General features: G+C 31.1%; 3 protein-coding genes and 1 non-coding gene across 6 annotated transcripts; 3 read left to right on the top strand and 1 right to left on the bottom strand.

The window, feature by feature from the left end:
* Window positions 1-153: 153 nt before the first annotated feature.
* Window positions 154-5,797, bottom strand: LOC111279971 (vacuolar protein sorting 38-like). 2 transcript variants are annotated; one of them, XM_022867059.2, is made up of 6 exons: window positions 5,079-5,797; window positions 3,660-3,866; window positions 3,135-3,315; window positions 2,847-2,995; window positions 2,356-2,583; window positions 154-487 (listed from the first exon to the last, which is right to left on the bottom strand). In XM_022867059.2, the coding sequence occupies exons 1-6, from the start codon at window positions 5,280-5,282 to the stop codon at window positions 371-373; spliced, it is 1,086 nt and encodes a 361-aa protein (XP_022722794.2). In that variant the 5' UTR covers window positions 5,283-5,797; the 3' UTR covers window positions 154-370. The 2 variants fall into 2 exon arrangements, with proteins under 2 accessions (XP_022722794.2, XP_022722795.2); XM_022867060.2 differs by lacking the exon at window positions 154-487 and adding an exon at window positions 2,111-2,248.
* A 1,185-nt stretch (window positions 5,798-6,982) lies between these two features.
* On the top strand, window positions 6,983-7,075 carry TRNAY-GUA (transfer RNA tyrosine (anticodon GUA)). The gene is made up of 2 exons: window positions 6,983-7,019; window positions 7,040-7,075. It is a non-coding gene; the product is annotated as a tRNA-Tyr (tRNA).
* Window positions 7,076-7,125: 50 nt separating this feature from the next.
* Window positions 7,126-13,690, top strand: LOC111280071 (actin-related protein 2/3 complex subunit 4). Its single transcript, XM_022867224.2, has 8 exons — window positions 7,126-7,307; window positions 7,558-7,623; window positions 8,415-8,467; window positions 9,483-9,510; window positions 10,345-10,419; window positions 11,418-11,522; window positions 12,243-12,332; window positions 13,321-13,690. Exons 1-8 carry the CDS (start codon window positions 7,305-7,307, stop codon window positions 13,408-13,410), a joined length of 510 nt encoding a protein of 169 aa, XP_022722959.2. The 5' UTR covers window positions 7,126-7,304; the 3' UTR covers window positions 13,411-13,690.
* A 754-nt stretch (window positions 13,691-14,444) lies between these two features.
* Window positions 14,445-17,527, top strand: GCD1 (ribosomal protein L20). 2 transcript variants are annotated; one of them, XM_022867192.2, is made up of 4 exons: window positions 14,445-14,548; window positions 14,655-15,278; window positions 16,286-16,475; window positions 17,124-17,527. In XM_022867192.2, exons 2-4 carry the CDS (start codon window positions 14,683-14,685, stop codon window positions 17,340-17,342), a joined length of 1,005 nt encoding a protein of 334 aa, XP_022722927.2. In that variant the 5' UTR covers window positions 14,445-14,548; window positions 14,655-14,682; the 3' UTR covers window positions 17,343-17,527. The 2 variants fall into 2 exon arrangements, with proteins under 2 accessions (XP_022722927.2, XP_022722928.2); XM_022867193.2 differs by lacking the exon at window positions 14,445-14,548 and having other exon boundaries at window positions 14,555-15,278.
* Window positions 17,528-20,792: the final 3,265 nt, after the last annotated feature.

Raw genomic sequence — 20,792 nt, 5'->3', positions numbered from 1 at the left:
CATTTTATACCAAAAGGTTTATCTTGCAAAGTTTAGTTCGGTTTTTAGAACTTCTTTGTCATGTAACATTTATACACAACAATCTAATTTCCCTATCTTCTCAACTTATATTCTCACCAAAAAAAACATATATTAAAACAAATCCAGAAGGGGAACCATCCGAACCTGAATTTTTACTGTAACATCAAACAATCTGCTCCTTAGAAATCAACTCTAGGCTTGATTTTGTAACAACCAAACTGCGATTCTTTTTTAAGGCTTTATGAAAGGTGCTTGGTCAAAAATTTGCACCCGGGTCGTGTGTGAAGAATTATAAGTTGTCCATTTACACTGTAATTAACTAATTAAGTTTACCTTAGTAAATCAAAATTCATGAATTCATAAATTCTGAAGATTGGACAGTCCTCATAAGCTCCTTCAAATTTGCGAGCACACGTCGCGGTCCTAAGCTCTTGATGCCGATGAAATTCAAAAGTTGCTCTATATCCTGCAAGCACAGGGAAGACTATTGTGAATTCATTTCAAAATGAATATTTGAAAATATATATATAATTAAAATGTCATGCATCTCAACAAACATTTTTTTGTACAAAAAAAAAAAAAACCTGTAGCCTAAAAATAGAGAAAGAACTTGTAGGTACTAAATTTTGAATCTCATATCTGTTAAATGTCACTTATGACTGCATAAACCAATTGATTTAACTCAAGAAACATTTTGCAAAAAGGAACATTGACTAATTCTTAAAACATTAGTACAACAAATTAAGACAAGGATGAATGCTAGCTTGACCCATTGAGATTTGTCACGCACCCATACATTCATATGAATATGAAGTTGGTCACAAATATACATTTCTAACCCATTTGCAGTATGTTGGCCTTCTATGCTCAGATAACAAAATTTAACATTAATATTTCAAGATTCCTTAACAGATAATTATAAGGTTAGTATGTGTTAGTCTCATTTGAGAAGTATCCACTCTTTCTCTACTTTTGTTCTTCCTTACAAACCCCTTTTAACCTAAAATGATATTTGGCCTTAACCATATTCAGTAAAATATAATTAGACCATGGAGACAAGCAACTTAATCTGGTCTACCAATGATTGACTGAACTCCCTTCTATATAAGTGTTCAGGTTTAATGCTTGCTATATTTGAAATTGATTAACAACATCATAAAATCTTCAATAGTTAGTTACCATAAAATGGCAATTTCTTTCATTAAAATGTTACAAATATCAGAACAGCTAGAAGATACACAATGGTAAAACAAGTAAACAAGCAGAATGTTACATAGTGGTTTACACTTGATATACTAATGTAACAATTACAAGTGGATTGGGAAAGTATTTCCGATTAAGGAGTTGGGAATAGAATTATTTTATATGACAAAACAAAGATTAAAATTTTAAAGAGAAGGGGACATAAGAGGAGAAAGAGAAGGGACCAAAATTGGAAACTCAAATAATTTGCATGTTTCCCAATTAGCCTTTTGATAATTTAGGAGACAGGAGATTTTGAGTGCTATTGGATGTAAGGTCTGACCATCATCATGGTTTTTCCTATTTAGTGAATAATCCTATATCAGACATTTAAGAATAAGGACTGAGCAAATTAAAATTCATTGATGTGCAAGAATTAGATTACTAGAACAAACAGTAAACTTAGTAAAAGATAAACCACATAGAAAGTTAGAAGCAGTGTAAACTTATTACAATAATGTAAGTGGATTACAAGTGAGCATTTCTCCTTAAGGAATTTGCAACTAAGGCATTATAAACAAAAGAGAAGAAAAGAATAAACATCTGGAAAGAATTTTCAAAGTAGGGAAACAAGGGAAGAGGAAGAGAAAGGGCCAGAAACTGGAAAAACAAAAGTTTGGTCATTACCTTTCCCATTTAGATGTTTAGCTGAGTTATTGGGAATGGGATTTGAGTGCCAGACCTCTTTTAGACGTAAGGTGTGGCTATTATCACATTTTTCAAATCTGTTGATAATCCTTCATCTCATCTCATAGTCAAAAATAAGGATTTCATGTTACATTCTGATAGGGCTGGTGACATTTATAGATTGTCTTAAGAGCCTATTCCATGAAACTGGATGAAATTAAATACAAAATCTACGGACTTTTCAACCATGATGATGAATCTTGATTAGCCACTGCCAACAACATAATATGACTTGTAAAGGCCGAAAACAAACAAGCACTCTTTTTCAAAGCTGTGGATGAACAGCATCTTATAGTAACTGTAAAGGACAAGCAAACTTTGAAGAGGTTTGAATCCAATAACATACATAAAAAAATGCAAAAGGAGAATAATTCACCAAAAAAATGATAGCATTTGAAAACTCACCTTGTTCAACAAGAATACTGCATATGCTGCTTTTGTTGTGTCTTGACCTTCTAAAAACAATGGAAATTCTGCAGGCTTTACATTTGCAGAAAGTGATGTATTCCATGACAAATCAGAAGATGTAGGCTCTACTGAAGGCGCATGGTTGTTAATGTATGAGTGGGAACCACCCAAGCGCAGAGGATAACGTAAGGGAACTTGTAAATAGGATGCAATTAGTGAAACAGCCTCTAAATGAAGAATTAGCGAGAAACAAGAAAGAATAATTAGGTATAATTAAAATTATTGCCTCAGCAAGAGACACAAGCTATCAAGACTGTGCCCAAGATACTATATTTCCATTTAAGCAATATAAAATAACAGCATTATCCTTGAGCAACAAGGGATTGTAGGTGGTATATACAAAACTTGATGCCTATAGCTTGATATTATCAGAAAACAGATTCAGTAATAAAGGATAACTTTATATTAACCAAAGGAATAGAACTCACATGTGCAACATATCCTAAGGCAGTTGCAGATCTCTGAACCTCCTTTTTGCCAGTGAAAAAACTCATCTTTGTAAAAGGAAGCATGGTGAGATTCAGACCTAAAATCATCAAGGATCCTTGGTTAATGGGCTTAGATACAGAAGAATTCCCTGGTGAAGACAACAACAAAAGGAACTTGGCATTAGCATCAACAAAAGGAACTTAGATACAGAATATTCAATTAAATATAATGTAAGTACAAGATATCAACTCCATAATATCCAAAACCCGAAACTATTAGCACATTACTTAGTGTACTACTGCTTGGATAGGATTCAAGTTCTTGCTCTTGTGTGGATCCAACCAAGATTTTTACGGGATAGAGCAATGAAACTTGTGATTCCATATATTGTTGCCTTGCTCGAAGCTTCCTGTGCACATTTTTTAGCTTAATATAACCCCTTTCTTCAGTGAGTAATCCATTTGATTCCTGTAATAAAATCGTCAGACAATCAATCATGCAATTTATGAAATAGTACTGAATATATGAAAAAGGAGGGAAAGAAATAAGAGCACAACAAGGGAATAATCCCTGACTATTTCAAGGAAGTTATAGAATGAGAATCCTTCCCATCTAATCCCCCCCATCCACCTCTACCCAGGGTGTAAGGGGGGAAAAGAGAGAGGATTTCTTGCATTAGAGGGGAGAATATCTAACATCTAAAGCTGAATAAGCAAATAACTTCTAAATTATCATATATTAAACCTTCCTCAAAACATCAAATGAAATTCCGAAGATAACTGACATTTCAAGTAAGAACAAAAATATTTCACCTGCAATTGCTTCTTTGCTACAGAAAGAGAGATACCAGCAACCAACAGTGATCTCACTTCAGCACTAAGCATTTCCTCCTGTTTTTTAGCATCCTCTGTTGCAACCATGCAACGAGTTGACATGTTTCCCATAACTAATTTTCTTGCATCAAGTCTTTCACACATTACCTCCAGCTCATTCAGTTGATTCAATGACTCAGTTTTGACCTGCACAGCATTTTCCCATGCGCTAATCAGCAGGCCAATTAATTAGGTCCAATACATCCCACCAAAAGAGATTGAGAGAAGATGCTAAAAAATTATGTGCAGACAAAACAATATCAAATTACAAACTCCAGCTGTTCCTTCAACTGTTGTATGTCTTTCTTAATTCAACTTTTTAGATCTCCTAAAATTAAATGAAAAAAGAAAAATGCAAATGCAATGCGTAAACCACTTTTCAATGGCATGTTTAAATTACAATATAAAACAATTTAAGGGTCCTAAAAAACAGAGAAGTGGAAAGAAAAGATAAAAGGGAAGAAAAGAAATTAAATAGAAGCAATATATAAATCTGGTACAAATGGCAACAAACCTAGGAATAAAAGGGCTTTGGGCCAATTAAGTGAAGGCATCCAGCCAAATTCAATATTTAAGATTTTGTTAAGGAAAAAGTTCCATTATCCAAGGCAATTCTCTTCCCCTTTCTTCCGATAAAGCTTAAGTGATAATTCTTCTTTCTCCTATTCTTGGTGAAACATTTATACAACCCAACAGAAATCATAGTACTCCAAACTAAAATTAGTGGCTCTACCAATTTCACCATCTACACTGTCCAACCAAGTTAACAATTTAAGTGAAGACACCAGAAGAGAAGACCCCAGAAATCTATTTTCTTCGCTGCTCTAGGACTAAGAGCCTATCAGCTGTCAAACACATAAAAGTCCAGTGGGAAAAAAAATTATATATACAGAAAACTATAACTTCATCCTACCATCTTTCAGAATAACAACATTGAGCATAAAACTAAAATTATTCCACATTATGGTTCCTTTCCCACCTAAAACTCCTTAGAAAATTTACTGCACATTACTACATCTAGAATCCATAAAACCTCTAAATTTTTATTTCTCTAGTTGATCCCACTGCTTTAGAAACTTTTCTTCTTCTATTCTTTTTCTTTTTCCTTAGGAAAACAATTAACATAAAAACTGAATTACTACTCCAAAGTTCTACAAATTCAGCAATGCGCATTTATCTTTCACACAATCCACTACCAGTCAACAAACAAAATCCCAAATTTCCTTTCCCATTAAAACCCCTATTTCTCTCTTCAAATTCAGGTTACAAACAAAAAATTCGAAACTGATGCACTAAAAACAACATAATTCTCCCAAATAATATATTTTTTAACCAAATTTTAATCAGAAAACGCCTTACCTGAATAAGTGACTGGAGTTTTTCTTGAAGACTTTTCTTCTTATCATTAGATTCTTTAAGGGCAGAAGTTAAACTCCGCAATCTAGCAAGCTTATGCTCGAAATCTTCCCATTCAATTACTAACACATCTTCTTCTGCTGCATTGATTTCCTTCAGGTCGGTAATTAGGGTTTTGTCTCGGTCTCGTTGTTCTGGATTTTCCATGAAAGAATTGAAGAGGAAAGCTCTCGATTTTGGGAGTTTAAGAAGAAGCCATAGGTCGACCTCATCGTACAACGTCTCGCCGGATTAGAGTTGTTTTTTTTTTTTTGTTTTAGTTTCATGACAATCGAATCATATTCTCGGGAAAAATTATTTTCCAGGGATCACTTTCACCGGAAATTGCAGGGGTAAAACAAGAATAGGAATTTTGGGTGCTTTTGTCAGTGGAAAGTCAACGGTTTGACGGAGAATCACAGGCGCTGGTAAACGGAGGATTTTTCCTTGTTGAGACTGATAGGCTATTCTCTGCCTACAATTATCTTTGTGGCAGGTTAAATCATTTTAATACTAATTAAAATATTCATTGGTCCTTGACCTCGTCTCTCTCACTGTACTCTAACTCTATCTTTCATTTCACCTTCCCTTTCAACGAAAAAAAAAAAAAAAGAAGTCGATTCCAATCTTGAAATGGTGAGGAAGCGAGTACCTGTTCCAGCGCCTTTTTCAATGGGTGGTGTGGTTTCTTTCGTGCAAAACTTTTTTTTAACGATGCCAATTTATACAAAATAAAAAAAGATTGAGATAAATACATGGAGTAAATCATAAGATATATTTATTAGGTTCCAATTGGGTTAGAATGAATTTTTATTTATTTCGAATTTAATTTAATTTTATATTATTAAATTTAAATTTGGTTTGATTTAAAATTTTTTTAAATTTTTTATATTTAAATTTGATCTGATTTGATATTATATATATAGTATTTGATTTAATTTTACTTAAAATTAATAAAATATTATTTTTTAATATAAAATATTATTTTTTTTAAATATAAATATTTAAATATATAATTATATAAATATATATAAATAAAAAATTAAATAATTAATTAAAAAATAATTTTTATACAAATTTAATCCAACTTCGATTTTTTTTAGTTTTATTTAATCTGATTCGATTCGAAATTCGATTTTAAAAAAAAAAACTTGACCTTATGAGATCAGATTAGGTGGAAACCCGTCGGAAACGAGACAAGTTGAATTACCGACCTTAATACTTATGAGCTATGAAAAAAAATTTTAATTATTAATATAAGTTTTACAATGATAAACTAAGAAAAAAATTAAATTATTAATATAAGTTTTACAAATCATAAATTATCCTTAAAAAATGATGTTTAGAATTCGATTTTAATTGAAGTAATTAATTTAATTAATTAAATTAAATTAATTAATTGGCTATTGAATTAATATTGATTGGTTATAAAAAATAATTTTAAAAATTTTTTATTTTTTGTTAATTTAATTGAAAATCAAATTTACCAAATTAACCGACATTTTAATTAAAATATTATAAAATTTATATACAACACAAAAATATATAAAATAATCCATTTTATTTCATGTTATTAGAGTTTTTAATTTAATATTTTAGTATTTAAATATTTTTATTAAATGATTTTATTTAATTTATTTTGAATATAAAAAATTTAAAATTTAAAATATAATATATTTTAATATATTTTATTTTTTAAATTGATTGAATTAATTTTGATCAATTAATTTTCGAAATTAAAAAAATTTGATTCGATTAATAGAATTTAAATAATATAATTCGGTTAATTTAATTTTAAGTAATTTTAGCTCAAAATTAATTGAAACATTGAATGAAATGTCTAACCTCCAAGAGTTTTCTCAAGCAAGCCGACCTTAGCTCAGTTGGTAGAGCGGAGGACTGTAGTTGGCTATGGCCCACAGCCAATCCTTAGGTCGCTGGTTCGAATCCGGCAGGTCGGAATCAATTTTTTTCAACTTTTTCATTTTTTTTATTTTTTTATTTTATTTTTGTTCAAATTCTTTTTCAGTTTTTGGTTTTATCGTTTTGTCGAAAGAGAACGAAGATTTCAATAGCAGCAAAGCAAGCGTTCAATCAAAGAAGCAACACCGAATCCAAATACAGTACAACCAGTTCAAAAATCGTTTCGTTTTACCATCAGTTGCTTAAATCCACGAAAAAAGGAAAAAAATGGTAAGAACACCGAATTTTCCCTTTCTCCACTTCACTCTGTTTGGTTTCCTAGAAAGTGATTAGAAATTGAACAAAAACCAATATCTAAGTTACCGATCTCAGTAAGTAGTAACTTGATGCATTGTTTTCTTTATTAACCCTTTGTTTTCCTTGAATTTTTCTCTATTGTTTTTGGATCCAATTGCTTGATTTCTAACTTGTTTAGTTCCTTTTTGTAATTCTTCTCATTGATTGTTACAAAAAATTTTAGGCCAACACGTTGAGGTTGTATTTGACTTGCATTAGGAACACTCTTGAGGCTGCCATGTGTCTCCAGGTATGCGAATCAAAATTATAATTTTACTATAAATTAATTGCTACTGAGTATAGAGAGAGGTATTGTATTGGCTTCTTTATGTTTGGAATTTGTATGAGTAGCTTTTGTGACTATTATCTGATTGAATTTGAAGAGTCACATGATTTTTGTGTTAGATTTTGTATTTTTGGTTGTTAGAATGGCTTGGAAGAGGAGATGTAGTCATCAGTTTTTCGTTTGACATAATGCTCCATGGTTAAGGGTTGAGGATTTGATGTAATCAGAATTGGGAATGGTTAGAAATGTATAAGATGTTTGTCATGTTTCCGAGTTTTAGTTTAGAAAATGATGGATACGGTAGGTTGCTGCCACTGACTAATATGCTCCTTTGGGAGCTCTTATGATTTGCAAGTACCAGAACTTTGAAGTCCTTCTAAATTATCTTTGGTTTGCCCTAGGATTTTCAGTGCTTGTGCTGAGTTTCTACATCTTCACAAAATTTAAAGCTATGCCAACTATATGTATATTCTAGATTATTTTTGGCTAAAAATTTGAAGATCTTTTGTTGTTACGGTGCTTTTGGATATGTCTTTTGTGCCTATGCTGATAATTATTCTTGATTCTTGACTTTAGTTGCTAGGCCTTATTAATCTTATAAACTGACTGTGGTGTTCCTTTGAACAACAATATGCATCATGAAAGACGTACTTCAATTAAATGTGTTGGCCTGGCAAAGATTGTTGTTTTCAATTTTTTTTACAAGATATATGTGTCCATTAAGTCTTACTCTCTTATTCACATGCTGGTTGCAGAATTTTCCTTGTCAAGAAGTTGAGAGGCACAATAAGCCAGAAGTTGAACTAAAGTATGTATAATCATTTCAGTTTCATCGTTAATTTCTTAGTTTAGAATTTGACATATTCTGATTGGATAAGCTATATGTAAAGAAAGTGATCAAAGTACTAACAAGCTGTGGAAAAATTAATAAGGAACATAAATAAACGTTGCTTCCTGCATTGCCTTGTTGTGGAATTGTGTTATCATTCTATAATTATTATGCTACTTATCTTATGCAGATCATAGACCAGGTTTAACTGATTTGACTTTTTAGTTAAGCTCTTAGATTTAATTTGCAAGTTCTTCCTCGAATTGACAAGGTCTTGTTTAAATTTGCTATGTGTAGATTTTTTTTCTTCTTTCTTTTTTAAATAGTACTAACGTCATGGTGTAGGATCACCAGTTAATTTTTTATTCATACAAGCTAAATATGCTCCCTAGTCCTTTTGAAATGATTTTCAGATACTGAGATGCTGGCATTATCTTAAATCTTTGGGGCCATTCATGTATACAAGCCTTTTATTATGTTGTTTCGTTCTTGTAACTCTCTTATCTCATCATTTTCTTTAGATTTCAGTCTTCCCTCCATTCCCCAAGACACTGGCCAATTCTGAAAATTCTAGTTTCTTCTTTTCCGAAACAAGATTGTCAGCAAGGGGCTATATGGACATTTATCAAGCATGTTAATAGTTTCCACTCCTCATCTTTGTTTATTTGTTTATTTTACAAGATATTTTAAGCATTTGAAACTCATAATATGCTCTTTTTATGCATGTTTGGTAGTAATTCATATGATACTGTTCTCCATTTTGATGACTAATTTACAAGTGTAATGAATGATAACTGCCAAAAGAAATATAGTGAAAAACTTTACAATTTTTTTGAAAGATTTTAAAATCAAGTAGTGTTTTTTTTTCTTATACCAACAATCAAAATGGAAAAATTACCTTTCTGATCTAACTGTGAAAACTTTCATGTCCTGCAGCACTGCATCCTATGCTTCAGAACAAACTTTTAATATTTTTCTTTTTCATATTGTGCAGGACAAGCCCAGAACTTCTGCTAAATCCTGTAAGAACCATCTTCTTGACTCATGAGACATAGGCATATTTTTCCTAGTTTCTTTTTGTTTTTTTAAACCTTAATTTGTTATGTCTTATATATATATATATATACATTTTGAGGAATGACAAATTAAAAATTTTTAATCTTTGGACAACAAAATATAGGCTTTTACTTTTATATGAAATAATAACTATATCCTATTTGGTGTTTAATTTCAATTGGTTCTTTTTCATCTTTAGTCCAAGATGATCCTCTTTTTTGCCATTTGCTTTTGCTTTTAACAAATTAACAATTTTATGGAAGCAAAGGGACAGAACAAGTCCAGTAGCAAAAGCAACGTGAAATGGAGCCTTATTTTGTGTTTTCTGCATATTTTCACTGTTAAATTTTTAGGCTACTGTGGATTCTGCATGCAGAAGGTATGATAAATGAATCCACCTAGTATGGAATTTGTGTGTTTTCTATCAATCACTTAATTTGTTTAGTCACTTTAACTAGTTGTTTTTGAGTTTGGAGGACTGAAAATTGTAACTTTGACAAACTAAGCCTGGCGAGCCTGGATTTTACCTTTTCATTTTTGAAATTATGAAGCCATAGGAGTTTTACATTGGACACTGGACATTTGTCACCTCTCAAACAACCATGTCATACACCTTTCATTATGCAATCCAATAATGGGGTATATCATCCATATATATGCATATATGCCACTAAAAATGTGAATTTTTGTGATTTAATTTGTTGGATTAGAAATGGCTAGTTAATTTTTTAGTTCTCCCCTGTTAAATTTTTTATATTTCTGGTTATAGGTTTTTTTAATATGACCATTTGCCATTGCAGGTTTTGATATGTCGAAATGAGGCTGAAAAATGCTTAGTAGAAACATCTATCAATTCACTACGGATAAGCCTCAAGGTGAATATAAATACTCTTTCCCTGTATGTTTCTTTTGTCTGGCTGAGGTAATTGCTGCAAAGAGGATCTTTTGAGTTTTGAATGTTTTCTTGCTTTTAGATTAAATAAACAGCACCACATACATGATGCTGATGACTATTTCTATTTAAAATGATGATAAATAATTTTTGAAAGATAAATCATCTGGCCTCTTTTTCCTTCTTTTTCCCCAAATTAATTGGAATGATCTATTGCCCTTGGTTGTCAGTCTACTATATGTTGACCCTTGAAATCTATGTGTTGTACCACCACAGAGAAAATTCTCCTTTGTTTGGAAATGTCTCCTATTTTCTTCTCCTACTCATCTAATATGAAGCACAGACTTTGTTGTTTGATAATCTGAACTGGTCATGTCGTAGGATTATGTCTTCTCTTCTATTTAAATTTGTTGGGATTCTAGATAAATAATCATGTTAATATTGTAAACTTGAAAAATGAGGGAATAAATTATAATTCTTTTTTTTTTTTGGTATCTATCTGTATCATACATCATGTTGTTGTACTAAACTCATTTGGATGGAAATTAGCTTTAGTTGAGTTGTCAGGTAACAACTTTGCAACCAATGAAACAACTGAAACATAGAAAATGGACTTAATTGGCTCAACATTTGTTGGCTGTTGGACTTATTAAATTTGAAAGGAGCTTCGAGCATAATCTTTCATCGTTTCATGGGTGCTTGCCAGAAGTTAATAAAAGAATGTGTGTTTTTGATAATGCAAATTTTGGTTTTAATGTTTCATTGTTGATATCAATCTCAGCTTATAGACAGCAGCACTAACCTCCCTAGAATAGTGTATCATTTTATATAATTTTCATTTGATTTTATTTCTTTAAAAGCTTATATTTAACCTATGCTTCTCACAGAATTTTGATCTTAAGTCCTAAACTAAGATCAGGATAAATTTGCAATCTTTCTCCCATATTGTCCTTATATGCATACTCTTTTCTTCTTGCACAGGTAAAACAGGCGGATGAACTTGAAAACATACTAACTAAAAAGTTTCTCAGATTTTTGTCAATGAGGGCAGAAGCATTTCAAGTTTTGAGAAGAAAACCAGTACAGGTACATTTATTTTCATCTCATTATTGACACTTGATTTACCTTCGAAATTATTGTTGCTTGACAAACTTACATGATTACCGATCAACTTGCCTTGAGAAATGATTGTTTGTCCAACATTTTGCAAAAGTGGTCATAACAATCAGTACATTTTTGCCAATTGTAGGTGAAGACTTTTAAATATTTCCTTGTTCTACACACTGTAACCTTTTAAACCTGATTGGCAAATTTGTCTCCATCTTTTTTCTATCCATTTGGCTGATTATTTTACCATATATCTGTTTCAGTAATGAAATAGACTACACATGGCTATATATCTGTTTTAGTAATGAAATAGACTGCACATGGCTCTTAGATTTTGAAATCTTTCATGAACTGAAGCTACCTTATGTATACCTTGATTTCCCCTTTTCTATTTTGATACTTATTCTGGTAAAACTTTATATTCGATTATATTTAGCATTTACTAATTGACTGAAGTAGCAAGGAGAGAAAATGTTATCATGATGAGATTGGTTTTGTCTGTCATTATCTAATTCGTTCTTTCCCCTTTGTTCAAGTCATTAAATGTTAAGTTTATAAAGCATGTTTATGGACTATGATATAGGTTTATTGTAAATGTAATACAGAAATTGCTTTTGTCTCTTCATTATGCTTGTGAATTTTCTAGATTATAATCTAGACTATTGTTTTTTAATTTTCAATTGCTGCTTCATCAAGCAGGGTTATGACATCAGTTTTCTTATCACAAATTACCACTGTGAAGAAATGCAGAAACAGAAGCTCATTGATTTTATTGTGCAATTCATGGAGGCAAGAATTTTCTGAACCTTATCCGTTATCCTTTTCTCCCAATTATAGATTGTGAATCTCTATTTAATCTTACATAATCAAACATAAAAATATTGATAAACTCATGACTTCTTTTCCTTCCTAAAATTTCCAAATAGTTTTAAGGTTTGTGTTCAAGAGCATACAACTGCATTATCATTTGCGCACGCATATATGCATTCTATGAAAATTTGTTAGTATGAAAACTTTAAAGGATCTAAGAACAATTATATCAAGGGATATGTGTAATTATTCTAATGCTTTTGACTATGTTCGCTTATGCTCTCTACCATGCATTCTACTTGCTCTACTCATTTTGATTCTGGAATTTATGTATTTAGTGTTCCTAAAATTCTAGTTGAATATTTTGTTGATTCTTCAATGTTTCCTTCCTTCCTCTGTATTGCCAACGTATTTTGAAGATATTAGATCTGATTCTTCATCCCTCAATTCTAAAACTCACTTTCAGCAAAACCGTATTCATGGTAAATCCTCTATAACCCCCTTACATCTTCTCTTAGGAAACAAACTGTAATCTGTACCCTTAGCTCTTGTACTTATCTTCTGATTTATGGACACTATTTTGCCATCCAAAACTGAATTTAACCTTCTTTATGTTAGAACTAACCTTAGAACCAAAATGCTGGTTTCATCATTCATGAATCTTTTATTGCCATTCCGCTCCACACAGGGCCTGATTTCGCTGGATCAGTTTATAATTGATTCTTGGCCTATCAGTCTATCACCATTCTACTGATATCTAGACCCAACAATTCTTGTATCGTGTCTATATATTTTATGTCTAATATATGTAAAATACGAAAATTATCATATCACAATTCCCGTTGACATACCAAACATAACACATTTTTTGGATTTTGTCAAACCCATATAGGGTTTTTGTTAAAATTTTAAACTCTATCATTTTTATATTGATAACCCTTGAAACAATTTCTTCTTACAATCTCAGGATATCGATAAAGAGATAAGCGAATTGAAAATGTCTGTGAATACACGAGGGAGGTTGGTGGCTACAGAGTTTTTGAAGCAATTCGTCTAACATCTTGAAGGTTATTACATCTAAATGAACTTGTCTCCGGCAAATCCTTTAAAACAGGAAGATACCGCTGTCCATGATTTTGTCGATGAGCTGCACTTGGATGTCTCAGCTAAGATTGTGATCCTTCATTGATCACTAGCCGTTTTCAAGTCTATTTGATCAAACAAGACAAATCTCTTCATTGTTTGTGTAGTTTTATGTTCATATATACACTTATTAGTGAACTAACGAACTGTATAATTTTTAAAAGCATAAAACCAACGGACCGAAATTTTTGTAAGTTGAGTTTCTTATTTCCGAGAAAACTAAGTAAAATGTATATTTTCAATTTAAAATAAAAAATTTATTTCATCTACTAAAATATTTAAACTTCACAATCAAGATTAGTTAATAAAATAATTTCTCAATTAACAATAATGTCTAAGGATTAAAAAAAATTTGCTGTTTTATACATGTTATCAAATAAGAATATAAATTAATAAAATGTTTGATTTACTGTTTATGAACAGATTCATTTTTTTTATTCATATTCATTTATTAAATTTAACAAATAAAAATGAATAATATTTTAGAATTCATTAATTAAACAAATAAATTATGAATATAATAAAATTTATTTATATTTAATTCATTTAGTAAAATGTGAGCAAAAATAACATTCATAAAAAAAAATTCAATAAAAATATCGTGAATAAATTCAATTTTTATTCATTTATTAAATTTATTAAATTTAATATAAGGCAACAAATAATATTAGAAAATTGGTTAGTTAAATAAATAAATTACAAACATAATAAAAAATTTTTATGTTCTTTTGATTCATACCCTGTTACCAAATGCATTTTAGGGATTAATCATTTAAAGAAAATTCATATTTCATGAGATATTTCAACACTTAAGATTTTAATTTAAAAGTTTCAGGATAAAAAGATAAAACAGAACAAATTTATAAAATGCTAGAGAAGAGGAAAGAAAAAACAAAAAATTGGAAGCCCTGGTAAACAAAACGACGTCGTGTGGCAGACTCGTGACTGCCAAAGGTCTATAGGGTTTTGGAGGGGCTTTTTTCTTTTTCATCCAATTTTTCATTATTTCTTTTTCTTATTTTAAGCCTTCATCTGCCGTCGATTTCCTCTGGGTAATTTCAGTTACTATCTCCTTCTACTCTTCTAATTGTTTTAGGTTTGCAAATCAAAGAACAAATTTAGGGCACTAATGTTTGCTTATTGGTTCTTTGGGTGCAGCTAAGATTGTTCAAAAACTGATGCGAAAATGCACAATCTTCGTCACCTGATATCCCGTCTCTCATCCACAAAGAAACCAATATCCCTTCGAAACGAACCATTTCGAGCCATTGGGTCACGTGCTTTTTCTGCAAACTCACGTGGTTCCAATGATCTGGGCTGGGACACTGCTTCCTCGTGGTCCAATCGCTTGACCAAGGACCATTTCGATGGAACCATGAATCCCAAGGCGGGTGGTGGAGACGCCTACCAATCTTCCCTGATTTGGGATCTTCAAAACGAAGCTGATGCGTTGAAACAGTTGAATGATGACAACAAGAAGTTCAAGGCTTTCGTGGATGGATGGGAACAGCGAATGCATGACATGAGCGTGTTGTTGAAGCAAGTGCGTGAGCCTGGTGCCAGAGGGTCTTATCTTAAAGACTCTGAAAAGGCTGAAATGTACCGTTTGCATAAACAGAACCCAGAGGTTTATACTGTTGAGAAATTGGCTAAGGATTTTAGGGTCATGAGACAGAGAGTGGAAGCTATTCTTTGGCTTAAGCAAGATGAGGAGGAAATGGAGAAAAAGCTTGGTCATCCTCTTGACGACTCTGTTGAGCGCCTTCTTGACACTTGCCCTGAGTAATTTACTCCTTTCTTTTATTCCTCTTTTTGGTTTGAGTTGCTTGTTATTGTATTGTTTTTATCAGTGTTGGAACATTTAAAACTTTTTTCGCAATCGAAAGTGTGTGTTTGATGAGTTTTAGGTGATGCTGATTTATTTCTGCATTGAAAATGGTTGTTTGATGCATTGAATTGTAAAAACTTTTTATGGCTACAATTATCTAAACTAGATGCAGTTGGAATGTTTAGTGGTATTGCTGGTATCGAAAATGATAGAAATGGTGGAATGGCTGAGTTGGTAAGGATCGAATACTTTGCTTATGGCCTAGGTTTGATTCGCACCAGCAATGTATGTCTTAACGGAGCCATACTGTATGTCTTGGTCTTGGAACATAGAAGCCTACCCTCACCTTAAACTTTATTGTACAAAAAAATTATTGAAATGCAGCTTTAGTGCTTTTATTATTACTTATGGGTGTCTGGGTTTTTTTTGTTATCTTTCTTTCATTTTTTTCTTTTCAGTTGTTAAGCTAATCTTGATAGGTGTTGAGTGTTACTGCGTTTTGTCCACTCTACCTTGGTGGTTAATATTTTGGTTGTTGAAATTACTTAGAGTCGTATATTCATGTTTGATAATTTGGATAAAGGGAGAGAAATAATTGAACTTTTAAAGGATTAAAGGACTCTGTTTCATGACACCACTACCTTTTTGTATTGATGTCTTCCTTTACTTGCTAATGCTCTTGAATTGCTAGTTTTAGGTGCTTTCATCCTGTGCATCGCACACACAGACACTGTTGTTCTCTCCTTGCTAATCATTTTTCTCCTAGTGAGCTTTGTTGCATGCTATTCAAGTACTTGGGTATCTCCTCATTTCACTTTCAGTAATAAATTGTATCATATGTTGTATGCAAAAATGTGAATATTTGCACTTGAAAACAGTGTTTATAGATATAAAAAGTACATAAATAACTAAAAGTTGGTTATAGCTTAGTGGTGAATGGCTATCTTGTTTCCTGCTGCAGATTTTTTAATTCCCATGACCGAGAATTCCATGTAGCATCCCTTCCATACAAACCTGAGTTCAAGGTTATGCCTGAGGGTTGGGATGGCACGATCAAGGATCTAGATGAAGTTCATTATGAGATCTCCAAGAAAGAGGATGAAATGATGTATCAAGAATTTGTTCAAAGGATGAACTTTAACAAAATGAAGGTATGCTGCTTCACTCCCTGCCTCTCGTAGAAGAACCAAGAATTAGATTTGCTGATATAAATTTGTCATCAGTACCATTTCTACATTGTAACTTTTGCTTTTGCAGCTTTTGTCACTCTCACATTCTCTCCCTCTTTCTTTGTCTCTGTCTCTCTCTGGTGTTTCTTCACAGACTGCTCTAGTTTGGCTTGATTTACTTTCGAATAGGCTAAGTGATTAATTTATATGGGAAACAGGTCCATATTGAAATATGGAGAGAAGAAGAGGATAGTGATCAGATGTTGACAAATTAATAGAATGGAGTTTAATGTTGTTTGTCGACATGAGTGATAAAGGCTGATAATCTCCTGTCAAGTAAGAAACTGAAGTTTCTGATGACTAGGGAGCAAAGTTTGCTTTTATTTAATTTCGGAAGTCAGCCTTGTTCTTTTTTTAACTCTATCCAAGTTAATCAATGGAACAAAGATTCTTGTTGTGGTTATGGGCATTTCTCAAGTTACATTTTGCTTGGCATTAAATTAAAAGTCCCATTGTGGCCTTTTCTCCTCTATCATGTTTACTTAACAAGCTAAAATCCAATTGTCTAGTATATATTTAATTCTATTTTATATTTTTCATTAATGCCAATGTGTTCTTGCTTTTATACAGATAGCTGGCAAGGTAAAGCGCCACAAGTATAGCAGGAGGCGCCCCTCCGATGGTTGGAACTTCACAGTAGAGAAACTGGGACCAAAAGGAAAGCGTGGAGATGGTGGCGGGTGGAAGTTTGTAAGTTTACCTGATGGATCAAGTCGACCACTCAATGAAATGGAGAAAATGTATGTAAGACGAGAGACACCACGCCACAGGCGTAGGATTCTGCGATGATGTTAAAAGCCTTTGTGTTGCATCGTATACAGGTTGTGGTATTTGTTGACAACGTGTGCCTGCATGATTTAGAGTCTGAGCTGTTATCATCTTTGTATCCAACGGGAGTAGTAAAAGTTGTACCTTTTTTATTGCTGACTTTGGACTAAATTTGATGGCATAAGAATAATTACTTTTTTTGTGCATTCTCCATTCATTCACCAATAGATAGTATCATTTTATGTGCCTTGTGGGATTACAAAGCAAGATGGCCAATCTCCCATGGGAGCCAATGAAAAATGCCATTTCCCTTGGGCTGGAAATTGCAAAACAATGAGGACCATCTATAAGCAGGCCATGCCTAAAGGTAGATTTGGCTATTCTCATGTTTATTTATTTCATATTTAACACAATATTATTTTACATGTTACTATCATTGCGCACAACACAAAATATATATATTTGTTTTTGCTTAACTCATTCTTATCATTTTTTTTTTGTATAAATTTCGTATTATTTCATCTTGAGTTTTTCACTTGTCCAAAAGTAACTAGTTTTTCTCATTAAACATGCAGTTATAATATAATAAAGGACTTGCTTAGTTGATCACATCGTTTACACTTCTTCTATTTTAACAGAGATAAAATTTCCATAAGATGCAGAAGCATCACTTGGACACATGAGAGTGGTCAATGTTCAGTGGCCTTTTTCTTTGGGATAGTGACATTGATTACCTCTAACCATAGCAAATTCTGTTTCACCTCTAAACAAGTACTTGGTCAGTTGCTTTCTTTTCTTCATTATTAAGACAGTGATGAACTTAATCAAACTCCAAGAATCAAGATGTGAACCATATCAATTTGCAACAGCCACGTTTAGCCTGGGTCCATAACTGTTACAACCAGGCATTAAAGCATCAAATATGAACGCGAGTTTCATAATTACTTCCTTCAGCCACATCGTAACTGAGTAAACTTATCCCACTAGATTTAAGGTAATGCTGAGTAAACTTATCCCACTAGATTTAAGGTAATGCAAAAAAATCAACTTGACATAAAGGTAAGATGATACTCCAAATAAAGGGGCAAATTTCAATTCACAAGACTCTCCGTTTCGTGGGTGTTTAAGTGAGAGTTCATAATATGCAGCCTTCTTTTTATATTTTATAAAAAGACTGTTTTCAAAACTCGAATTCATTTTGTGAAATATCATTTTATTGTAATGCAAAAGAATCAATTAAACTAATTAAATTTATCCGACTAAATTTAAGGTAATACAAGAGAATCCATTAAAAATAGAAATAAGATGATATTATAAGAGAACCAATTAAAAATAAAGATAAAATAATACTCCGAATAAAAAAAAAATTGCGATCCACAAGATGTAGCATTCCCTTTATATTTTGCAAATACACTGTTTTCAAGACTCGAATCCATGATCTTTCGATTACACATAACAACCTTACCGTTGCTTGCCCTCTAAGATGATACTCCAAATATTGTGAAAAAATGTATGCCAACTCAGAATGCAAAAAATTTGATCTCAGGTGCACACTAGCATACCAGCATCATTGGGCAGTCAGCCGCTGCATGCGGAGCACTTTTAGTGTTCCAAATTTTTGATCTTCTCGAGACAGTTCTGCATGTGCTGGGTAACATCACACTTCAAGGCAGCAATTTTACAGGCCTTTATACTTCCTAGAAGAAAGAAATAAACTAGAAATTAAAAAAAAAAAATTGATCTTTTTTAGACATTTCAAGAATTTCATACCAAATTATGCACCATTGTTGAAGTCTTAGCTTTGCTTAGAATCACACAAAATATTTCAACATCCACGTCATGTAAAAAGAGGAGTGGTAAAACAAGATGCTTAATCATTCTCAACATTCTACAATCGATACTCGTAAAAATCTTCCAATTCTAAAAATTTTTCTGTAACGGTTGTTCATCATTGCCCTTGTAGTTTAGCAACAATGAACTTCGAGCTTGGAAGACTTAAATAAAAGCATCTTCTTTCCAATAAGCAACAAAAATATCACTAAAACGACAATTTGGCTTCAAATTTACAGCACTTACCACTAAGATCCAGCAAGTTAAATAGTAGCAGAGGGCAATTCCCGATGCTCCTAACCATGCTTATCGCAGACCAAACTTTTTGGTACTCCTCTATTGAAGCTCTTATAGCACAAAGTTTGGTAATGGGATAGACGTATTTAACGACATGCAAAATCAAAACAAGAAGTCAAAAGATCATTAGAAGCGAGAAACTCCTTTCAGCAATCAAAGGGAAAAGGAAACTAACAAGATCAGGTACCATGGTTTATATATTATACTTTGCAACAATTCAAGCTAAACCTGATAATTTTATACACGATACGATGATATGACACAAAAACAACACGAAAAAAATTATGTATAAATTTAGTGTAATCATATTTTATGTTTTAATTATGTCAGTATGGTTGATATAATATATTATTCATGTTGTATTTGTGTTAAATAGTAATTACACGTTTAAGATAAGTATTATTCATAATATAAAAAATTTTAAAATTATTTTAATTTATTTAAAAAATAAATTAATAATAGTTTTATCATATTATTTTAGTATTTAAATAGATTATAAATATTTAATTTTTAAATAATTTTTTGTTTAAATATTAATTTAAATGATATTTTTTGTTCAAATAAATAAATTAATCATGTGTAATTATATTATTCGTATATAATTATGTTAATCGTATCGTATCATATTTTCAATATACACTATCAATAAAAAAGAAAAAAAACCATCTCTAATCTCAAGTTAACCTGCTAAACAATAATAATAATAATAATAATAATAATAATAATAATTATTATTATATTTATGTGTTAATTCAACGTATTTGAATAAAACTCATGAATTTAATGCAACTAATAATGCGAAACTCAAAATTTAGAATTAAAATAATAAAATATTTAGTAAAAAAATTTAAATAAAATTAGAGATGTTCATTCAATCAATTTAGTTAATTTCAAACGAATTATCTAAAATCAAACTAATTAAATTAAATTATTTTATTTTTATTAATTGAATTGAATTTATTAATTTTAAAAATTTATCGATCAAATTTAATTATATTAATTTTTTTGATTAATCGAATAATAAATACGTTAAAATTAAATTTATTTTGAACTCTTAATTTTTGTTATCTTAAACAAATTAAATAAAATTATTTAATAAAATATTTAAATATTAAAGTATTATATTAAAAACTCTAACAATTTATAAAATAAAATAATTAATTTTATATTTTTTTTATTTTTTATTTGAATTATATTATATTTTAATTAAAATTTTAGTTAATTCAATTTTCAAATCAAATTAATTAAAAATCAATTTTTTTAAAAATCATTTTTGTTAATTGATTAAAATTAATTTAATAATTAATTAATTAATTAAATTCAACCATTTAATTCAATTAAAAT

This window comes from Durio zibethinus, chromosome 27, assembly GCF_047325235.1.
Source record: "Durio zibethinus cultivar Kanyao isolate XHJ-2024 chromosome 27, ASM4732523v1, whole genome shotgun sequence".
Classification (NCBI taxonomy): Eukaryota; Viridiplantae; Streptophyta; class Magnoliopsida; order Malvales; family Malvaceae; genus Durio; species Durio zibethinus.
Note: the sequence above shows the minus strand (reverse complement) of the source record. Positions and strands in the feature narration are given on the sequence as shown.

Bases quoted from the DNA above. Each gene is read 5' to 3' on its own strand.
- GCD1 (XM_022867192.2), top strand. From the start codon at position 14,683: ATGCACAATCTTCGTCACCTGATATCCCGTCTCTCATCCACAAAGAAA. The intron at 15,279-16,285 runs GTAATTTACTCC...TTCCTGCTGCAG, and splicing joins CTTCTTGACACTTGCCCTGA to ATTTTTTAATTCCCATGACC. The intron at 16,476-17,123 runs GTATGCTGCTTC...GCTTTTATACAG, and splicing joins TGAACTTTAACAAAATGAAG to ATAGCTGGCAAGGTAAAGCG.
- LOC111280071 (XM_022867224.2), top strand. The intron at 7,624-8,414 runs GTATGCGAATCA...TGCTGGTTGCAG, and splicing joins AGGCTGCCATGTGTCTCCAG to AATTTTCCTTGTCAAGAAGT. The intron at 9,511-10,344 runs GTAAGAACCATC...TTGCCATTGCAG, and splicing joins CAGAACTTCTGCTAAATCCT to GTTTTGATATGTCGAAATGA.
- LOC111279971 (XM_022867059.2), bottom strand. From the start codon at position 5,282: ATGGAAAATCCAGAACAACGAGACCGAGACAAAACCCTAATTACCGAC. The intron at 2,996-3,134 runs GTAATGTGCTAA...TGTCTTCACCAG, and splicing joins TCCAAGCAGTAGTACACTAA to GGAATTCTTCTGTATCTAAG. The intron at 2,584-2,846 runs GTGAGTTCTATT...CTTCATTTAGAG, and splicing joins CCTTAGGATATGTTGCACAT to GCTGTTTCACTAATTGCATC.